The sequence below is a fragment of the Calonectris borealis genome, chromosome 13, assembly GCF_964195595.1.
Source record: "Calonectris borealis chromosome 13, bCalBor7.hap1.2, whole genome shotgun sequence".
Taxonomy (NCBI): Eukaryota; Metazoa; Chordata; class Aves; order Procellariiformes; family Procellariidae; genus Calonectris; species Calonectris borealis.
This window is the reverse complement of record NC_134324.1, coordinates 6614832-6636600: the sequence shown is the minus strand read 5'-3', so window position 1 is coordinate 6636600 and position 21769 is coordinate 6614832. Positions and strand designations below refer to the sequence as shown.

The window sequence follows — 21769 nt, the reverse complement described above, 5'->3', positions numbered from 1 at the left end:
CTGACCTTACTGGAATACAAAATGACAACAGAAAAGCAAAGGTAATCCTAACTGCCAAAGGAAATTTAATATGTTCAGATTTATTTATGAAAAGCTGCATGAAAATTGTGCACAGTGTGAAGAAATAGGTAATTGCACGTTTTCACTATCCTCTCAAATGCAGAGGCAGTTAAAATAAACTAGTCTTCTTGAAGAGGATAAAACCCTCTGTTCTCCATTAACCTAAGTGCATTAACTGCTAGAATCAGTTTATTATTTTAAAAAAATAATTCTGAAATATTTGTTTAAATACAGGGCTAGTGGCAAATTTCCAAGTAAACATAGATACTTGTGGCTAAATCCCATTGCAGAGTGCACTTGTATATGCAAAGGAACACCACAAACTTAAAAGAATGAGAAAATTAATTTAAGTCCAAATTTAGTTTCCTCCATTTTTATGCAGATATAAAGAATGAACATATGAGTTGATTGAAGACTTAGTGGAAGTAGAGATTACCCCTTATTTACAAAGGCAATAGAAAGAATAGGTGTACGCAAGATTGAGATCAGTGTACTTCACTTTTTATAGAGAATTAGTATTACAAGTATATCCATAAAGATTTTTTCTAACCACGTTTTACTAACTCATCTAATACACAGAAGTAAGCTACAACATACACAACAAATGAAATCAAGGATTTATTTAAGAAGAATACATAAATGTGTGTGTAAAATCTCCTATTTGTTTTCTCATTCTCTAAATCACCAGAAGTTCTAATTCTATAATCCTCATGACAGGCTTGCCATCGATGTTCAATTTAATACAGGCCTTTCAGCTTTAAGGATTACCCTGTTAAGAATAAATGAGTGTAGTGGAAAAACAGGCTTTTAAAAATATAAGGTATTTAGGCAATTAAGAATGCATTAATTCATAGCGATTCGGTGATTAAAGACTAAACAATGCTCAGTAATGGTATGCAGTTAAAAGGTTTTAATGTGTTTAATGTGTAAACATAGAAGTTTTTCCAACTTGAAAAAAAATCATAGATTTAGTGGCTAAACATCTGCATGATAAAAAGAAATTGCATTTCAATTTGTCTGTAAACAAGAACTGTGGGATTTGCAGTCTTTGATCTCTCTGACATCATCAAGTGGATAAAGCATTTTTTTTCCTAAATGGACAAAATTATTTTGCCTTCAGGTTACAACATGTTTTGTCACCAAAAGCAACATCATATTAACAAGAGTTAGTATTAGCACCTGCTGAGTTGTTTAAAACCTGTAGTAAACAGTCATTCAGATCTTAAACAACTGTGTCAAATTCACTACTTTGGCCCAATCAAGAAACACGTCTCAACTACATTCATCCATATTTTCAATAGGTAAGAGACACAACAGGTAACATGTAGTTCTGTTTGACCTTTAAAAATCAATATATATACTTTAAAAAACAAGTCATAAGCCTACTAATATCATGAAAAGATAAGGAAAATAGGTGGGTTTTGAGTGTAGTTTAGCAGCTATTATTTAAATATAAAAATAGAAATGAAAGTTAGGAACTGGAATGCTAGCAATAGCATGGCTGTGTCTTTACATTCTCTGTATTCACAGAGTAAACTTTTATTAAGGGTAAATTTTTTGTCTCCTCTCTCTTTTTATTCTTGGGTACAATTTAACATTTTTTTACTTTAAGGAAAAGACAATTACATGTATTTTGAATTAAAAAGTTGTATTTTAAGAAAGTGAAATTTGTTTTTCTTATAACCAGTTAAAGTGTCCATTGTTTCAATTTACGACCCCTGTCTCTCATTCTTTTGCTGTACACTTTGCTAAAAAGCCTGGCTCCACCTTTACATTAACTTATTTGGTATTGGAAGGTTGCTACAGGTCCCCCCCAAAACCTTTGTTTCTCTGGGCTGGACAAGTCCAGTTCCATCAGCCTTTCCTCAGTGCTCCAGTCCCTGACAAGCTTGGTGGTCCTCCACAAAAAGATTTTTTTGTACAGAATATTGAACACCATGTTCCATACATAACCCAGCAAATTCTGAGTTAAGAGCAAAAAAGTCTCTACCCATGATCTCCTGACTATGCCCCTATCAGTAAAGCCCAGGGTGCTGTCAGCCTTCATTGCTGCCAACGCGCACTACTGATTCATCTTTTTCCACTAGGACAGACTCCAGGTTTTCTGCAGAGTTGTGTCCCACTCTTAAGAGACCACCTTTGCAGCAGTTTAAGGCTGTCCCAAATGCAGGACTTTGCATGCAGCACATCATAATATCACCGTGTTAAATATAAAATCAACTTGACAATGCTATTATTTTCTTCGGCATAAAGCTAAACTGTCCTTTCATAAGCAAGAGCTCTGGAAAAGGGGTAAGTTTAAGATTCTAGACTTACAAATCATATACACGTAGGGCCTCTGCTACGTTACAAGGTTAATAAACAGAAAATCAAGATTAAGTATCTAGTTTCTCATCAAAAGACTACTTAAAAAAAAAAAACCTCAGGCAGCTGACGTTTAGTCAATGTCTTCTCAACTAAAGAAATGTCTTATTTGGGTTAGCAAAGACAGAGCAAAACATGAAAAAAAAAAATCAGTATTTTTTCCCCTTTTCTTTTCATTCCTTGCACTTTTACTCGTTACTTTCACAGATAATAATTGAAGCTAAGATTTACAGTAAATAGTGATTAGAACTTTTTTTTTTAAAATATGGTGGCTCTTAAATACATCTTAACAGACAATTCAATCAGAAACATTTCAACGAAATATTCTATGGGTTCTAAATTCCAAGTGATATTATGGGTTCATATAGGAGCAAAAAAGGAAAAATTACATCCATTTCACACTCTTATTAAGTGTTCCAGCCTCACAACTGTAGGTATGTATGGACATAAGCCAGTGCAAAAGAAAAGGTGGACTGTACAAAGGGTTACACCTTTAGAAGTAGCCAGAATTTCCTCGCTGGTGACCTAGCTATGTTAAACAAAAACCAAAACCAAATAAAATGGGTTAAAAAAAGGATTTTGCTTCCCGCCTAATATGTACTAGAACACAAGTTTGTGAATCCTAAAAATCCCTGCCTTTCAAATGTTTTTGCATTATGCCCTCTGTATTTTCATCCTTTTAATTCTCAAAGCATTACCATATTAGATAAGTCATAATATTTCCCTGAGACTTGGTAAACCAACGAAACTCACCAACAGTAACAGAATTCACCATTTGGAATACAAATAATTGCTTTACTTCCACATCTTTGGTAGTGTTAACACACTGGAACATAAAAACTTTTATGTTTACACAGAGCAGTGTCTGTACATGTGGCATTTGCAAAACATTAACGATGCATGTCACTGACTTAAGGTTTTCCAAATTTATTTATTTTTAAAGAAGACACTAACACTGCGGTGTTAAATTTTTCAAATATAGGCTTTGATTCTATGGCCTTTCTTTATCTGAGAGACAGAATTTAGGAATAACACATTTAGTTTAAAAAAAAAAAAATCAGTACACGAGTGTAGGCTTCAGAAAGCAACTTCCCGCTGGCTGCTGAAGCATCAATTTGAGTGATCAATACTATCAAATTCATTGCTTGGGAAAGGATTAAAGATTAATATACACAGAACATAATACTTGCAGCACATCATTCAAATCAAGTAATATGCACAGTACAATATTTACGTCTGCAGCTCAGAAATAACATCAATATAACAAAAATCTCCTTTACGTGTAGTGTCTTGGTAAAGCATTTAAAACATGAAAATCATACCATAACCAACTTCCAGAATTTTTTTCTTTTTTTTTTTACAGGTACTTTTGGATTAAGTTTTCAGGTGTAAGGGTTAAAAGTGACAGCCAACATATGGAAAAATGTATGTTTCAACTACCACTGGAGTGACATTAGATTATTATAGCTATAAAAAAAGCTTTCTATGGTTTTTAATGAGATTATATAACTTTTCATACCCTAGAAATCTTTCCCACCTTAACAGAAAAGGGGCTGGTACACAATTAATATAGGTACACTAGTCAGTAACACTCAAACTACATAAACAGCTTGTCTTGTACTATTTGCACTAAGAAGTAACATAATATTACTTATTACATAAAATACACATTGATCCAGGTAGAATACTACAAAAGCTTTATTAAAACAGAGGGATGCTTGGTGTTAGTCTTTACATTAATTCACTACAAAAAGAACAGAAGTTGTACCCTACACATGCCTAAAGCAAACCCTTTTCTTTCAACTACATTTCTGTCTAGCATAACTTTATAGAACTATGAGGATTCTCCTGTCCTTGATAAGAGATAGTAACTGCTGCAATAGGGGTCCAGAATAGCAGTTGGATCATTTGTACACATTAATCAAACACCAACAACTGGTAGAAAGATTTACCTTTAGTGAATTACTAGAGCAGCCTCTCTGAACTTTCCTACTTTTTCTGCCATATTTAGATTTTCACAGAGCACTTAACACTCGGGCAATCATGAATGCTCTAGTGCATACATCAGAGTAGCTGCTACTGCTTGCCAGCCTTGATACGGCACATGAATTCTAATGTTCATCTCTCTTATTTGAACAAAATTAAGTTCAAAGGTTGTTGACAAATCATTTCTTTCTTCAATAACATCATATGCTGCAATATAACATCCAGAAAGATAATCTGGTTTTAAGGATTTGCAATTACTGTACAGGCATTAGCTTTTTAGCTATGACCAGACAGGTCTGAATTCATGCTTTCTTTTCTTTATCATATTTTAATAAAAGTTGTTACACAGTAACAGATTTCTGTGTATGAAATGACTAGCTCTGTTTTAAGAACATTTATTGTACAAAAACAAACATTTATCCCAGATCAATACCTGCCTTTTTTCTTTTCTTTTTTCAGCTCATATAACATAAACGCTACACCTACTAAACAGACAATTAATTTTAAGATTGTTAAGGACGATAAAAAAAAAAATCAATACAAAAATCAGGTTTAATTGAAAAATGAATTCATCACATTAGGATATCTCATCATTAAAACAACTCTGCTTTCTATGGGTATTCTGCACATAGAAATGTGTGCCCATAGAAATGTGTTCTACCTTGCTGACAGCTGGCTCAAAAAAAAAAAAAAATTAAAAGCTCTCTTATCACGGGCAGAAAGTCCACTGACGTTAAAGATAGTTTAAGTCACTGGTCTAAAAAAGAAAAAAAAACAACCACCGCACAAACTAAAAACTTACAAACATCAAGCCTTTAAAAATCATTGATCGAATATCCACTGGTTTGATTCCCCTTATCCTAATATGTTTTCTGGTTATTTTTTCTGAGACTTAAATCCTTGTCTTTGGGCAAAACATCAACATACAGTAAAGAACAGCTAAAAACTAGTGTATGAGTCAAGTCAGCTAAATTTATTATAAATTCTGTTCAGATAACAGCTGAAGTCCTTCCAGAACAACAATATTCAGAGGATAATACTGATATTTAACTTATATCTTACTTTGTCCCATCAAGTATCTTACAGTGAGAGTCAACAAAAATGTCAAAAAAAATAGACAAGGAAATGACCAACACTTTAAAACACTAAGCCAGATGGTCTTGTTTGATTTTAAAACTCCTCCTGAAGAAGTTCTTACTTTAGGCAAGTAATGTTTAAAACTGGTAAGAAATTCTTCTCCTCGTTGTGAAGTTGCTTAAAAAAAAAAAAAGGAGCTGGTTTTATGGCAAACAAAACAAAAAATTAGGACAAAGTTTCTTTGGCACGTTATATCTGACTTCTAATCTAACAATGTACCTGAGGTTATGGAAGGGTGACTTCTCAATTGTAACATCCTATTCTTCATCATGATTCCATACATAAAAACAAACAGTGCACGAAATATTTCACAAAATATTAAATTAAATTAGTAATTTTTATGCTTTACAGGTATTCTATCAAAACGCAAAATAAAAGCTCCCAAATTCCTCTTGAAAAGCTTGAAAACTGAAATACATTCCCTGGGAGAAGAAATAAAGACACTTGGAAATTATTCAAGAAAGACCTCTCATATGGTAACAGTGCCTTCTCAAATTGCCACCACACACACACCAAAAAAAAAAAAAAAAAAAAAAATCCTTCAATGTTCACACAGCCTTCAAAATTTAGTAGCATCCAGATGCCCCACAGAGCAAAAAAACATAACCCACATGACACTGGCAAACAGACTGCTACCTTGTTCTTGCTGTTAGGTGTCACTTCTCTTACTGTCTTGTTCAGCCAAGAAATATAAATTAGAAATTTTAATTCACAGCGAGATTTCAGTAAACAGGACAACACATTCACCCTACCATGCTTACACATACAGAAGTTTTCATTTTCACAGTGAAGGACAATTATGACCAACAATCCTAAATTTTGAGACTGCTTGAGTAATGTAATAAAGCTGGTTCAGTGGCTGTAGGCAGATATTAAACCTGATGCTTATAAAAGACATTGCCACCTGATGTAGTTTAATATTTTGTACTATTCACAACAGTTAACAAAGGCCTGTCAGACTGTAGTCTTAGTTAGTAACAAAAAGCTAATAAAGCCACCTTACTATTTTGGGTGGAAAATAGGAAGGCAGAATTTGAAAGCTATTAAACAAAGAAACCAAATGCAATTATCAGTTGAAAATAATCAATGCATAAAAAGAGTCACTACTCAAATATAAATTTGGATTCTTATCAGTAATTAAAAAAAAAAATCCCTTGCGATACTAACTGTGTAAGCACCTCTTATTTATAAAATTAAACATCAATGGAGTAGAAGGTTCCTTCTCTAAATATGATACTAAAGCGTAAGTAGAGGTACAAAACCATTTGAATAAAAATAACTCTTGCAAAAGCACATTAATATACTAATCTAATTCAAATTAGAATGGCAAATACATAAAGCAATGAAAACTGGAGCTTTAAATAGCAGAAAGTATCTTCTAATTTGAGTAATAAACAATAAATTTAAATTGCAGACAATGCACATGTCACACTGTCTGGAGAAACTTATCTACATTTCCATTAAGTGACTTGTTCCGAGTTTGGAACTTATGAGTGATAATTCACAAGGTTTAATTTATATGTAGAGCTATTAATGATAGAGTTTCATGTCTAGATTTTGGCGAGACCTTCCTTTTTGCTCGAACAACCATCACTGCCTTTGTGATTATTTTATTTTTAGACATCACCTTATAACAAAATATACCTAGTACGTAAATGCAACAGCACAGTCAACATTTTATTAGGGAGAATGTTTAAGCATTTTCTCTAATCTCACGGCGGGGGGGGGAGGGGAGGGGGGAGGAGGAACACTTCCCTCAGAAATATCTATCTTGAAAACAAAAAAAAGTAAAGTTAACAAATAGGTTTTGTTTCTGAGGGCAAGGCTGAATTAAATAGATTTTTGTCTCAGTTATTTTAAATGGAATTTAGCTGTAAGCACAGATAGCTATGCTTCAGCAATTATTCAGTTCAGCAGAGAACAATTTGCAGGATTAGTCAATCCACATTAGCTGTGTCAACATCTGTGGGATTTGCATTGACAGCAATTCATAAATCTATCACCTGGAGTGCAAGAATACCTTCTCAAATCTATGCTATGCTAGAGTATCATTCATGCACAGTCATCATTTCCCCTCCCCCTCATTAACAAGTAGTTTTCTACTTTAAAACATTAATTTCCCCTTAGATTCCACTACTACCGAAAACAAATGCAGCACTAGATTTATGGAAAAAAATCCTTCAACTTGGCCTCTCTTTAAAAAAGCTATTAAAGAATGAAAGTATTTCTCAGGGGATGGTTTTTATTTTACCAGAAGTTAGCAACACCTTTGTGTTAAACTACAGCAAGCAGAGTCTTTCTCTACTGAAATATGTCAGAGCAGACTCGCTGTGTATTTGAAATATTATCTTCCACCCAAGGGTAAATCTCCTTGAGGTACACATCAGATTCACTCAAGGTGTCCAAAAAGGGACTTGAAACCTGGACCTTCTGATGAGGCCAAACAAAAAATAACTGAAAAATTCATCTGCAAGATTTATGTTAACTTTTTTTTTTTTTAAAAAATCTGTTTACAAATGTTGCATCCCTTTACTTTAAAGATACTTTCAAAGGTACTTTACAAACTGAGATGGTCAAGTTCAGATCAATGCATTACACACATTTCACCATAGAAATAAACAAGCACCGCACATTAAACTCCGACTGCTATAGATTCTGAAGTTCTTGTTGCATCCCATATTTTGCCACCACAATTGAAGTTAAACTCAGGATAACAATACCCATCTTTAATCCCAAATACTTATTTCGGTGACACTGCTTGTGGGATAGCTGGGTAGAAGATGGGAAGAAAGACCAGTAGCTAGAGCTATTTAACATTATTCAGAGCTCTATGTATATTCTATTGACAAGATGATAGTTGAACAAATTCAGATCGAAAAAGCTGAATAAAAAAAGCTGAATAAGTTATTTTATTCAAAGCTGTTCTACTTGTATACTCCAGAAAGACTGAGAACAGACTTGCAATTAAACAACTGCCTTAAATCGCCATTGCACTGAGAGAGACAGCTATAGCAGGGGACCATCCTAGAAATGTTTACCCTGTGTTTCTCTATCTGTTATTAAAAACAGAGGAGCAGTCAGTAAACTACATTGAATGTTTTTCTCTATTTAGGGTACTTTCTCATGTCTCGTGCCTTTCACGAATCTGCACTTACAAGTTTTATAGCTTCATCTTACCTTGCAAAGAAAACTGATGTTAAAACCAAGAGACTGTGCGTTTCTGGAGCCAGAGTTCATGTAGTTTCCAAGGAACAGCACTAACTCTAAAAGCTTACTAAAGCTTTCACTCTTCTTCAGCTCTTCACAAGCTAGTGTAACCGCCATAATGTCAGGTTTGATATTGTTTACGTGCTCTTCAAACATAAGCCTGAAAAGGATCCCATTGAGACGAGACCGCAACATTTTCACTGAACTCATCTACAAAATAAGAAAGATTAAATCAGAACATAAAAAACCAAAAGCTTATTTATGCAAAATAGCTTATATTAAAAAACAATATTGTGCAGCCAGCAAGACTACAGTTTCTGTATGTTTTCATTGCCTATCTTGTATTTCCAGGAATCCATACCTGCCCACAGGTATTTTTCCCCAAACCATACACTTTGCCTGAAAAAATTCAGTGAAGCAACATATTGAAAACAAGAGAGTGCTTTGTGTTACCAAACCATTTAACTTATGAATTCCAAACCCACTGGCAATGAACGCACACTGCCAAAACCCTTCCTCCCAGCAAAGGAAATGTAAGCCAATTCGATCAGTTAACAAGAGCTGAAAATCAGCCTGAAGGTACACGTGGCAAACATTGCATCACATCTCCAGTGAAGTTACCCTTGAACTCTGATATTTACCACTTTCCTAAAACTAAGCTTCTCAGTTTTTCTTCCTTCAGAAATGGTACAACAATCTCTCAAGTGTGTGTGCTGATACCAGCACAAATGCAAACAGCTACACTTCAGTCTGATTATGCTAAAGAATAATACTTTCAATTTTTAGACTCTTCTACTGAGCTGACACATAGCTCTCAACTTGCTCTTAGTCCTGGGAGAGCAATAGGGGAGAGAGACGATGAATTCTTAGGGACCCTTGTGGAAGGACATGGGAATATCTAAGTGAGTTTGAGACACAGGAGATCAAGCTTCACGAGTCAGATACTTATATAAAGCCAGGTCACATTAGTACTGTTGTTCATGAAATATTTTTTGCCATTGTACTGATGGGAGCTGTTAATTGTGATATTTACAGATGACATCAGTGCTACATCTAACAAGGTGTTTATTTTTGCAGTTTTTAATTAAAATGAAACCCAAACCAAGTTTTGTTCAGGTATTATCTACACTTACAGTAAGTCATAAAATAAATAATATGAATCCTACCAGTATTGATAGTTACCAAACAAGCTCAAAGGTATTTTAAAGATACACCATGATATGTATTTGATCCTAAGACTTCTCAAGTTCACGTCATCAAAAAGTCCCAAACTGTGTATCCCAAAGAATAATCAGATTCAGGAGGTGGATAAAGAGGTTTTGGCTGAAATTCATAACAATAAGTTTTATATAAAAAACAATATACCTAGAGACACTAAAGTAAGGATATACTTCTGGTATACTCTTTCAGTCCTGATCCCATGACATCATATTTTGCAGGCAACATACTGCTTGCTTTTTAATCTCTTGTCTTTTTGTTCTTTTGAACAAATTTTGTAAAACTACTGCCCAAGATATTATCACCTTTATGTTTCAGACACTTTGCAAAACGTAGTATAGGACTCATTCCTTCCTGACCTGATAAAAAGATGGGAGGTTATAAATCACTGCATTTGTAACATGGTAGGTAACAGAGATACTGAGAAGTATCTACAATAGTGATTCATTAGTTTAAATCCCCAAGAGCAATTTCACTAGACTAGCTACCAAAATATGTCCATGTCTTTCATATTTTGCACAAGAGATGAGTAATATTTTCTCCTACTTAGCAGCGGACTATAATTCACAAGAGAGATTTAAATTTAAGAGAAAAATATGTACTGAAAATTTTTAATCCACTTAAAAATTTTCATTTAAATGCAAGAATGATTACCTTCCAAATCTAACTCCTAATTTTAATTAGCAGAATACAGAAAGATTTCTCCCCCAATGTATTCACTATCAGTGGTGTTCCTGAAGCACTTTGTCCCCCTGAAAGAAAAGCTTTGTTATGTGACAAATCACAGGTCTTGGCTATCAAAACAAAGATTTTTATGTGCTCATGTCCCTGTTGCCCAAAGCTTTACCATGGCTCCTTGAGGAACCATGATTTTTCTACTGGTGTTATCTACCACAGACAGCCACCAGAACAGCAGCAATAACTTGACTTGGGTGGCCTGAATAATGATGAATTCATACTAAAATGAAAATAAATATGAAGGCACTACAGATGGTCTCAAACAATTCATATGATCAGACTGGAACGAGGAAAAGGAAAGGATCAGAAAAGAAGCGCTTCAGCATAACTTGCAATCTTTTTTTATATATCTTCATTGTCACAAATTTCACTGTGAGCCTCTATAAGCCAACATCATGCAAAGTCTTGAAATCTTATTCTTCTAATCATTCTGTATTTCAGAAATATCATACTGAAAACATCTGCCTTGAAAAGGTCTACCTTCACTGAGCTGCAGTAGATGGAAACTAAAATTAATCACATAATTTGCTTTAACTTTTGTAGAACAATCTCCAATTATGGATTTTACTCAAAATTGCACAAAGTCGTCAAAAGCTTTAGATCTTGAAAACAGAATGCAACAAAACATGTATAAGCCAACAGAACAGTGTGACTTAAACACCTGTGAAGAATAATCCTTTACAACACTTCAGCCAATTTGTACTTTCTTTTTTTAATGCTGTGAAGTGTTATAAAATACCGACCATTTATTTGTTTTGCAAGGCAGTTTGACTACCAAACCAGTAGTAAGTTTAATTTCATTTGCTGATCTGCATAATATTTTAAAAGTATCTTCACAATTTCATAAGGGCTGTTTCCTTAGAATTCAAAACATTTTTATATACATTATGCTCTTTATGTATCAATAGAAGATGATCACAAATGCTACTTCATTTCTTCCTTCCCCACCCTGCCCTGGTTTCTCTTTCATATGCATGTTTCTAAATATACATGTTCAATGGCTGGTAAGCATACTGAACTTCAAGGAATCTTCTGAAAATAGGTAAGGTGCAAAGATCATATTCACTAAGAAAAAGGTCAAATTGTTTATAGTTCTACAAAATTAGTGTCAAAGGCATATAAGAAATAATACATTCAAATAGGTGCATGTAACAGCAACCATTAGCTTTCACCACAAACAGTTAAAGAAGCAAGAAAATGGGTATTTCTTTTCCAGCTAACTGTGAGCACTGGACTACATGTCATTATTTCCCCTTCTGGGCTTTCAGAAAGGTCCTTGGCTGAATTCTCTACCTAATCAAATTTTTTTTCAGTTCTTTATTCTTTATTATCATCATACAATTCTCAAGCCCTGTATTAAAACTAGGATCAAAGGTTATTGGAGAAAAAGGCAAAAAGCACAATTAAATTTGCCTCACTTCCTAAGGAAAAAAGCTGACATTCCTATAAAACAAATTTGTCAACTTACTCAGACAACTTACTCAGCCTCTTACCTATAATATATTGAACAGTTGCCTTTTCTTTTCTAGCAACGTTCTAAAAAGATTAATTCTTCAGCAGCTCTAGAAATTACACTAAGGCAAAACAAGTGGCAAGTAAGTTCAATTAAAGTGACTGAATGACTCTAAACCAACGCAGGTGCAATAAACTTTTACAATTCTTCCCACTTCATCTACATCCCCGCAAGGACTGTTCAAGATAGCTAATCCTGGTTATACAGCAAAAAGGGTCACAGAATCTGCAAGTCTCTACAACTAAAACTACTCAGTGAAACTTATCCTTTTGCATTAACAATGAAATTACCGATAACCCAGTTCTTAGCAGCTGAACTCAGTTTTGCATTCACTAGAAACCAGCAAAAAATCCCTCCCACTTTTCCAGAATACATACCAGAAAGGGAATTCTTTGGTCAGTTCCAGTCACTTGTTTTGTTGGTTCACTAAAGAGTTATTAACTAAAATTTGCACCACGTAATTGTGGGATGATCTTTTTAGAAGTGGTAATATTCTTGTTAACTCAGAACTCACAGTTGGTGGTAAAGTGGGTAAAATCTTCTGAGTTTAAATACCACTAACATTGCAAAAGATTTTATTTTTTTAGCCTGTCCTGAGTTGACAAGAAATGGTTGGTACTCACACTTTACAGCACAGATGAGACTTATGCTTTTATAATATTTAAACTGTTCAACTGGCACGGAAATTGAAAGCAAGTATCCTTACTGAAGTTGCAGCTGTTCTGATGACATAAAAAAATTAACTTAAACACAAGTTTTACAGTTAAAAATCAGAGAACAATCTGCCTAGCTTTTTAATGTTATACAACTGATTCAGTTAATCTATTTTTCTTGCTCTACTTCAACATCAATGCAAACTTTTCTTTATATGAAGTTGTGTTGCCTTTTTTTGATCCCAGGATATAACTTCAAAAACAGTTCCAATAACTAATTTGAATATATAAATCATTTTAACATTTCACCCAAACGAAAATTCAATTCTAATCTTCATTTACATATCAGCTGAATGTTAAGTTAATCGGTCTCTTCTAATAAGTTAATCATTTTATAAAGTATGTTTTTTCTACACAAATTTTAAACAACTTATTCCAATCTTTATTAAATTTGATGGGCATGGTGATTATCCAATTAACATCTCTTAATAATTAACGTACCTAAATTACATACAAATAAGAGTACACATTTTAAAGACTACCTAACACTTTTTGTGATCTTCTATTCCAAAACATTTATTTCTTAACATCAAGTTTAAGATTATTATTAATGCAAAACTCTGAAATTAATTCGACACATAGCAAAAAAGGACTCCAGTCAAGTAAACAGCTTGAGTTCAGCTGCATTTCTTCCACTTTAGTGGATTGTTCAATTAAATCAAAATTGGAAACAAAACCAGCATTTTAGTACTATTAATGTAGATGAGGCCTCTAAAAATAAGACAGAATCACAATCCATAAGGAAATGTAATTTTTTTTATTAAACCAGATGGTAAAGTTGAATAAACAAACAAGCTTCAGGAAACTTAATCCCTTCATAAGGCAAACATCACCATTTGGAGATGTTTGATTAAGCAGTTTTTTCTAATTAATGTTCCATTAAATACTTTTACATTCTTTCCAACTTTTTGTAATTGGTCATTCCTCAGAAGAACGAATCAACGAAAAAGTGATCAAGACTATATTAGTAGTGTCAGAAAATAAGGATATTTTTACGACTTTTTCAATATAATCGAGTGAAAAAACAAGGAAATACTCATTTGGTAAATCAGCCACTCCCTAGCATCCTTTGCTCATTGCCATTTCAAAAATAGGCAGAAAGCAGAGAGTAGACAGGGCAATTGTTCTGGATTTCCTTCCTTCCTTCCTTGCCAGGGATCAAAGCCCATCTTGTTGTAGGGCTGGAAGTACTACTGTCATTTCATCACATTGTTTTAGTCACTCTGAAGGCGTGTGTTACATGACAAAGAGGGAACAAAGTATTTCTTCAGTGCTTCTAAACTGGTTTTTTTATATACATACACATATATATGTATGTATATAAAATATAATATAGAATATATGCATGTAATATATATCTGTATATATCCATATAATATATATACATATATATTGCATATAATATATATGCATATATATCGTATATATGGATAAGTTTTAATACATATTTAAAAGATATAATATATTAATGTATTCTACTGTAATTATATTTATATATATATTGCATGCCATAATTCCTTTAAAAAAAGCACCGAATATGTACTTACAGAGATTTTTAGATTGTTACTGATCAATAAAGAGGTAGTCATGTTTTACCACTGCAGACCTTGCAATAAGACTAACCAACGTATCACACTTCTACCAAAATTCCTCATCTTTGTTTTGAAATAAAACATTTTTGGAACTTTATGCCATTTATTAAAAAAATAAAATCAATAGCCTGAAGTTTTTGATAGTCATTGATAGCTTTCATTTTCTAAATCCTCTACAAAACTCTCATTAGGTCAAATAATGTTCCGTTCCACCACCACACCCTTTCCTCCCTGCCCCCCCTCAAGGCACTTCTGAAGCCAAATTATGCTCAAATGGGAGCTTTTTAGTAAAAAGCCGGTTTCACTCTTCCCTTTTAATAGACCTCTATTTCTGTTTTAATACATTTTAATGTTCATAAACCATAAAAATCCAGCAAGAGCAAACCCAGCTCCTGTGGAGTTAGGGATAAATTCTAAACACATTACAGAGGCTATCATCATTATTATAATCTTTTAGACTGACAAAGTAAAGTGAAAACAGGAACTAATTTGCCTAAGGACTTATCAGGTCTTTGGAAGACCAGAAGCAGAAAAAGTCTTCCAAGTCCTAGCTTAGTACTCGGTACATACAATCAACTACCAGCATGTATTAGGGTAACTTATGCAAATTTTATAATTTCATTCGGAGACAGGTTCTAGCCATTATAATACTCAATATCCCTACTTTTGGAATATATATATATATTAAACACTAGTAAAAGCAACAGAATACAATCTACAATTTCAGTTCTAATAGGAATCTACACCTCTTCTAAAGTAGTTTTGCAAGTTTCTATGTGTTTGTATGTATACATATACATTTTATATGTATATGCATACATACATATGTGTATATACACATAAAAAAAAAATATATGTATACACACACATACTTTTTTTTTTTTAACCTAAGGGTAAAATATGACATGAGATACTATGGGCGTATTAACTCTTTCAGCTCTTTACAGTCTTTGATATAGCAGAATAAATTTATCAAAGTTGTCAATGTCATTGAGTTAATGGGTCTTTTATGAAGAAATTTAACTACTTGAAAGTAGAGAGTTCTCCATAACTCTTTAATAAACATGCAAGACTTGCATACAAGGCAAGACAATCAGACAAAAGATTTGGTCTGGCACAGAAGTGCCTGTTGCTTTCAACTGCATACCATAATTCCTTCCAGAAAAACACCTAATATGTATTTACAGAGATTTTTAGATTATTACTCATCAATAAATAGATGGTAACTTTTCCTACTGCAGGACTTGCAAAAACACTTACCAAAATAATTTAAACCTAAAATTTTTGGGTTTAATCTGTTTGACAAAATAAAACTCTCCAGTCAATTATTGCACTAATACATACCACAACTCCAAATTGTTCTGGCTCAGCAAGATCATTGTATTCATCCTTTAATTCGGCTAAGGCATTGAGTTCTTTCTGCTCAGGAAGATTCTTCACTAGGTTCTAAAATAAACAAGGCTTTATATTAAATTTGTTATATTAAACTAGCTGAGATCTTAAAATAATACACTTAAAATATCACAACATGGAAACGTATGAGGAAATTATGGGAAGCTTATTTTATTTACACAGCTTTAACAGTATATAAACATCAAATCAAACCAGTAATTATGTAATACAGACATCAGCACCTCTGTTACTGTCTCTAATTTGAAGAATGCCTTCTCAGTATTAAAAAGTTAGACAAAACTCTTTGATGCTGTCAGACCCTGAAGAATTAGACTCTATGTACAATCTTTTTTTGCCCTCATGATTGCATCTTGCTCATTAAATATTAATAAGAAATACCTGGTCTGTGTAAAGCAAGACATAACTACCAAAAAAACCCCAAATCTTTAGACATTCAAAATAGTTGTGCACAAACTTCATTTAAAAACACTTTACACAAAAAGAGAGCAACATCTCAAAATTGTACAGATCTTCTGGATGGCAAATATATGGGAACTCAGCAAAAAGTAGAACTTGCTTGAAATCTTATCCATGTCCCCGAAGAAAACTGTACAATTTATTATATGATCTTAACATCTCAAAATACAGATATGCTAAATGTATAAAATATTTATATTAAGGCTGAAGAATACTTTGTTTTTAAGAGATACTCAGTAAAAGTTTAGGTTGTATTTAAATTTTGATACATATGTTAGTTGAAAACAAAACAGTAATATAACTCTTCAAGGGAAAAGGAGTATACATTTACATTCAAGCAAGCTGGCAAGAGTCGATAGGCCTTTTTTGTTCAAAAACGTTCATAAATCTTAAGATCAAAAAACCAAAGAGAATTAAAATATTATTAACTGATATGATTACATAACGGCTGTCCGCACACAGAGGGTGCCCTTTACTTCATTTCCAATCTCCACTAACCACCTTTGTTCATATTAAAGGCTTATGACAGGAAAATCAAGAAACAAAAATGATGTAGTATTTTGGATACTGGACTGTAGCATCTTGGGAGGCAAGTGTGATTCTGTGGAATTCCAAAGGGCGTTGAGTTATAGGCAAGCACTAGCCACTGAAGAAATCAAAGGGACTGAGTTGAAGAAACTTATCTGTAGAAGAGGGGCAGAAATACCTCCAGGTCTAGGTGAACACAGCATCCCTCCTGCTTTCCCACTGTGGCTCTTAGGGGGATTTTTTTGGGGGGTAATTGCCTAACCACATAGTAAAAGCAGGCGACCTGTTTCTGTATGCTAGATTAGAGACATTAATATGCATATAGGGACCAAAGAAGTAGTGCACTTCTGTTATTAATAACTTTTGAAAAATCAACATGAGATTCACCCAATTCCACAGTGCAATGACTCCTGTACCAAATAACTAAGAAAAAAAGAACGCCTCCACGCAGGAATAATTTTTTCTTCAATGGATCCTGAGGTATTAAAGAGAAAAGGGGTAAGTCCATGTTCTTCAAAAAGAAGTTCCTACTTTATGAAGCCACCCTCTGAAACTTGCATAAGTAAACGGTACAACCACCATCAGGTTTAGAGGTTTACTTCCAATAAATATGTGTGTGTGTGTCTATGGAATATGCAATTCTATAGCATTTTAATTACAACACAGATTTTCGTGAAGATAAGGTAACGGGCTACAGCTACAAAAATTAACTCTTTTGATACTTTCTGCAACACTAATCATAAAAGTAAAACATTTCAGAACATGCTCCTTTAACTTGAAGCTGTTCTGATTAGGTTATTAGCACATCAGTTCTCCCACCAGAAAAGGTGCATTACGTGTTCCCATAAGATATGAATAAAATAGAAAGGACATGCACACTGACACTATCAGAGAACCGATAATGACTGTTTAGGTCTATGTCACAAAAAGACTTATATGAAAAAAAGTTATGTACCTTTTAAAATCAGAAAAGCAACCAGCGCTATAGAAGCATATTTTTTCCAGATATAAAAATCTTAACTGGAGAAAACCTGTACTATTAGAGGTACACATGTCTTATTTTTAGAACATACCAATCTTGCCATCACTCTTGCAACATTCTTATTCGTTAGGAGAATTTGATTACTGATCACTCTGCCAGGCTTGATGAAGTAGGAATTAAGGTATAACTTTCAGAAAGGCAGTCTAATTTGTCAGATTTGCAAGTGATAGCTAACTTAATTCTCCAAGCTGAAAGAATCAAACATTCACCCAACTTAATAAAGAAAAATAAAGATGACAAGCCATCTCATACAAAGCCTCCCTGTCACAAAAAGATTTTTACACTTATACCGGGGAGCTACTGAGTGTCTCAGCAAACAGAGTTCAATATACTTGACAGAGATAAGCATCAGTTTCACCTGGATGTCATACAATTAAGCTATGGCCTCGTGTTTAAACCTAAACATGCTTCCTTTCCCATTAACCCAAAACTATATCCCACAAATTTCTACTTCAAAAAAACTTAAGGATCTGTAAAACATTCTTGCTCATTTGGTTGACTGTTCAATGCTGGTAAAGATCAAAGACATGAACTAAATAATGTTATTTTTTTAAACCTATTTTCATTAGTGTCCTGGTTTCGGCTGGGATAGGGTTAAATTTCTTCCTAGTGCTGTTTTGGATTTAGTATGAGGAGAATGTTGATAACACACTGATGTTTTCAGTTGTTGCTAAGTGCCCTCCTAGTCCAAGGACAGCTCCCGTGCCTACTGACTGAGCTAGGTACACAAGGTGGGAGGGAACATAATCAGGACAGCCAGCCCAGCTGGCCAATGGGGTATTCCATACCATGTGACATCATGCTCAGTATATGAAGGGTAGGCGTGATCCAGGAAGTACCGATCGCTACTTGGTTATCGGTCAGCGCGGGTGGTGAGCAATTGCATTGTGCATCACTCATTTTGTATATTTTATCATTATCATTTTCCCTTTTTCTGTTCTATTAAACTGTCTTTATCTCAACCCACGAGTTTTTCCTCACTCTTACCCTTCCGATTCTCTCCCCGTCCCGCTGGGGGTGGGGGGAGTGAGTGAGCGGCTGCGTGGTATTTGGCTGCCTGCCAGGTTAAACCACGACAATTAGGTAGACTATTTACCAAATGCTGTCATCAATAATTTCACAGTATTTGTCAGAAATGTATATTTCATTACACATTAATAAACTTATTGTAAAACATTATTTTTTCCATCAATGCAGAAATACAAGTACCTACTACTAAAATTGCCTTTTTTTTTTTAGCCACCAAAATCTGTTAGCACACTAGATCATTTCTTTTTCCTCATCCACACCCCTTTATGGTCTAGAGCTAACAGATAAACTCATTTTACCCTCAGCTTCTAAGAAGGAGAGTTTGGCTCTACTAGCCCTGCAGCCCCCCATATACATATGTTTAAATATGTTTACTTTCAGTAATTGTATTGAATAACTGAAAATGAAGCTAAACTATTCAGTGATCACATACTCAAATCCCTGTCAGTACTTTAGGAAACAGTTTCATAACGTATTCATGATGATGTGGGTTTAAATAAAAATACGGTAAATAAAAATGGTTTACATAAACATAAGTAGTAGTAGAAATCTAAGGCTGACATTAAGAGGCTGAAACTATCACTCACTACTCACTGTCACAATGTCCTGAATTCTGCTAAACATGATGTTTGACAACTGTATGTTTACAAGAACTTATCTCAAAGACACACTGGGAACTGAGAATATTTTTGCTAGAGTGTTTTCCTCACGGAAGAGTTACAACAGTAGATAGTCTACCATGTACTCAAACTGATTAATCCAATTAATTTTAGTAAGTATTACAACGTAAGTTTGAAAAGCAGCAAGAAACAAGGACTTGAGAAGCATAACGGAAAAAGCACTTTTCTATATGCTCAGTTATGCTATACCCGTTTGGCTTTCATCACTTCGATATTTAGAACAAAGCAGTTTCCACATGTGCATTTTTATACAATACAAGTTTTGCTAAGCATGAAAGAAAGCAAGCTTTGCTTTGTAAAATTCTTCCAATCAGTAGTATTGAAAACTGTTAAACTGGTAAATTAGTTAATAACTCTGTCAGAAGATTAGAATAAAAATAAACCTGAATAGACTGAACATGAAATAGATGATACAGCCCATTTACCCCAACACATTTCTAAGAATACCTTTAGAAACACAGAAGGAATCTTTTCCGGGTTATCAGCTAAATCTCTCTGCTATTAGAAGCAGCTCTGCCACACCATTCCCTTCAGAAACGGACCAGCCTCCAAAGCCTCAGTTTTTTTGAAGAGTATAGGCAGCTGAGTTTCTAGATAGTTGCATTTATGATGAATTCATATACATTTATTCTGGTGCTAACATTGCCTTTTACTTATGCAACTTCATTTTTCTCCCCAATGCTTATGCACATCACTCTGCTCCCCATATAGTCATTATATAGTCATATCCCCTCTCAGCTATTTATATTGCTAATCTAATCAAGGCAATCTTTTTTAGCTTCCTTCTGTAGACTGTTTCTCCATCCCTCAATCATCTTAAGCAGTTTTTAAGTTCAGTGTCTGCATTTTAAATTAATTTTTGAGAAATGTACCAAATATTTTCGGTAAGGTTTTAGAAGTGCGTTATTCAAAAGCATAATAATTATCCTCTCTATGGGAAATACTTGACCTGATACACCTTGCAATCACATTTGCCTTTTTTATGGCGTACTGAGTCTGGCTGGGATAAAGTTAATTTTCTTCATAGCAGCCCATATGGTGCTATTTTGACTTGTGACCAGAACAGTGAAGGCATTCTCTGTTTCTCATTCTGCAAGGAGGGCAGGGGTGGGCAATCTATGCCCCCCCTCCCTGACAAGTAGCCAGGGCAAGTGGTTGGGACTGGGTGAGGGCTTAGCTGCTCCACATACAGCTGCACCACAGCGTAGCTATACTTGTCCTGTTGAGTCCTGTTGTCCTGACTCACTGTTACTTCTCCTCAATCATTTCCAACAGATAAGCAACCACTACAACATTAGCTTCCAGCACTTTACAATTAACATGTGAGACCATGACCTTATATTCAGCATATTAAATTCTATTTCTATTAATCCAGGTCTTAAGATATCTCTACATTTGTTGTAGAGATAACTATACCAATATGAAACTATTCTGCATTGCAGGTATTCAAGGTGGGTTTTTCTCTGCCTCTTGATTTTTTATTTTACTAATCCTGTAGGCTTCTCAATGAAATGATCTGATATCCCTGATCAATAAACATAAACTTAAGACTTCGTATTTCCAAATACTACGTATCATGTGCATAAGCTTTTTCTAAGACAACATACTTAGTAGCCAAAAGTAGTATTTTTAGCACTGTAAATATATATTAGAAATGCTTTGTATTTAATTTTAGGGCCCATACTCAAACCCAATCAATTTCATGCTGACACGGCTTGAAGCAAGATGCCATAGCGAAACACATCAAATAAAGTCAGACTGGAAATAGTTTCCAATCAAATTGGAACGTCCAAAAACATTATGCCATAGCAACACCCCCCACTCCTCCCCCTCACCCCCACCCCCCCAAAAAAAAATCCAGGACTATCCCAAATGAAATATGAATGAGAATTTTGGATACAAATCTATATTTTCAAGAACATCAGGTTAGGTGGTATAAGTCTCAGAATATGACACTATGAAAAAATATAACTGTATATACTGCTGTGAGTCCAATAGTTTGAGGTCTATGAGAAAACAGCAGCCCTTCCTTTAGAGCCTCAAGAAAACAAAACTCCAGAAATGTAAGAGGGCCTTGATGACACAAGAAAAAC

The 21769-nt window shown here is 34.2% G+C and overlaps 1 protein-coding gene across 11 annotated transcripts in view; it reads right to left on the bottom strand.

The window, feature by feature from the left end:
- The window catches only part of DIAPH2 (diaphanous related formin 2), a 251755-nt gene that overhangs the window by 144059 nt on the left and 85927 nt on the right, over nt 1-21769 (bottom strand). For 10 of the 11 annotated variants that reach the window (XM_075161966.1, XM_075161969.1, XM_075161962.1 and 7 more), the window contains 2 exons: nt 15873-15974; nt 8725-8964 (listed from right to left, as the gene is read on the bottom strand). In XM_075161966.1, the coding sequence (XP_075018067.1) occupies nt 8725-8964; nt 15873-15974 (342 nt within the window). Of the gene's footprint in view, nt 1-5558; nt 5665-8724; nt 8965-15872; nt 15975-21769 lie in introns of those variants that run through there. The other variant, XM_075161972.1, reaches the window with a different exon arrangement.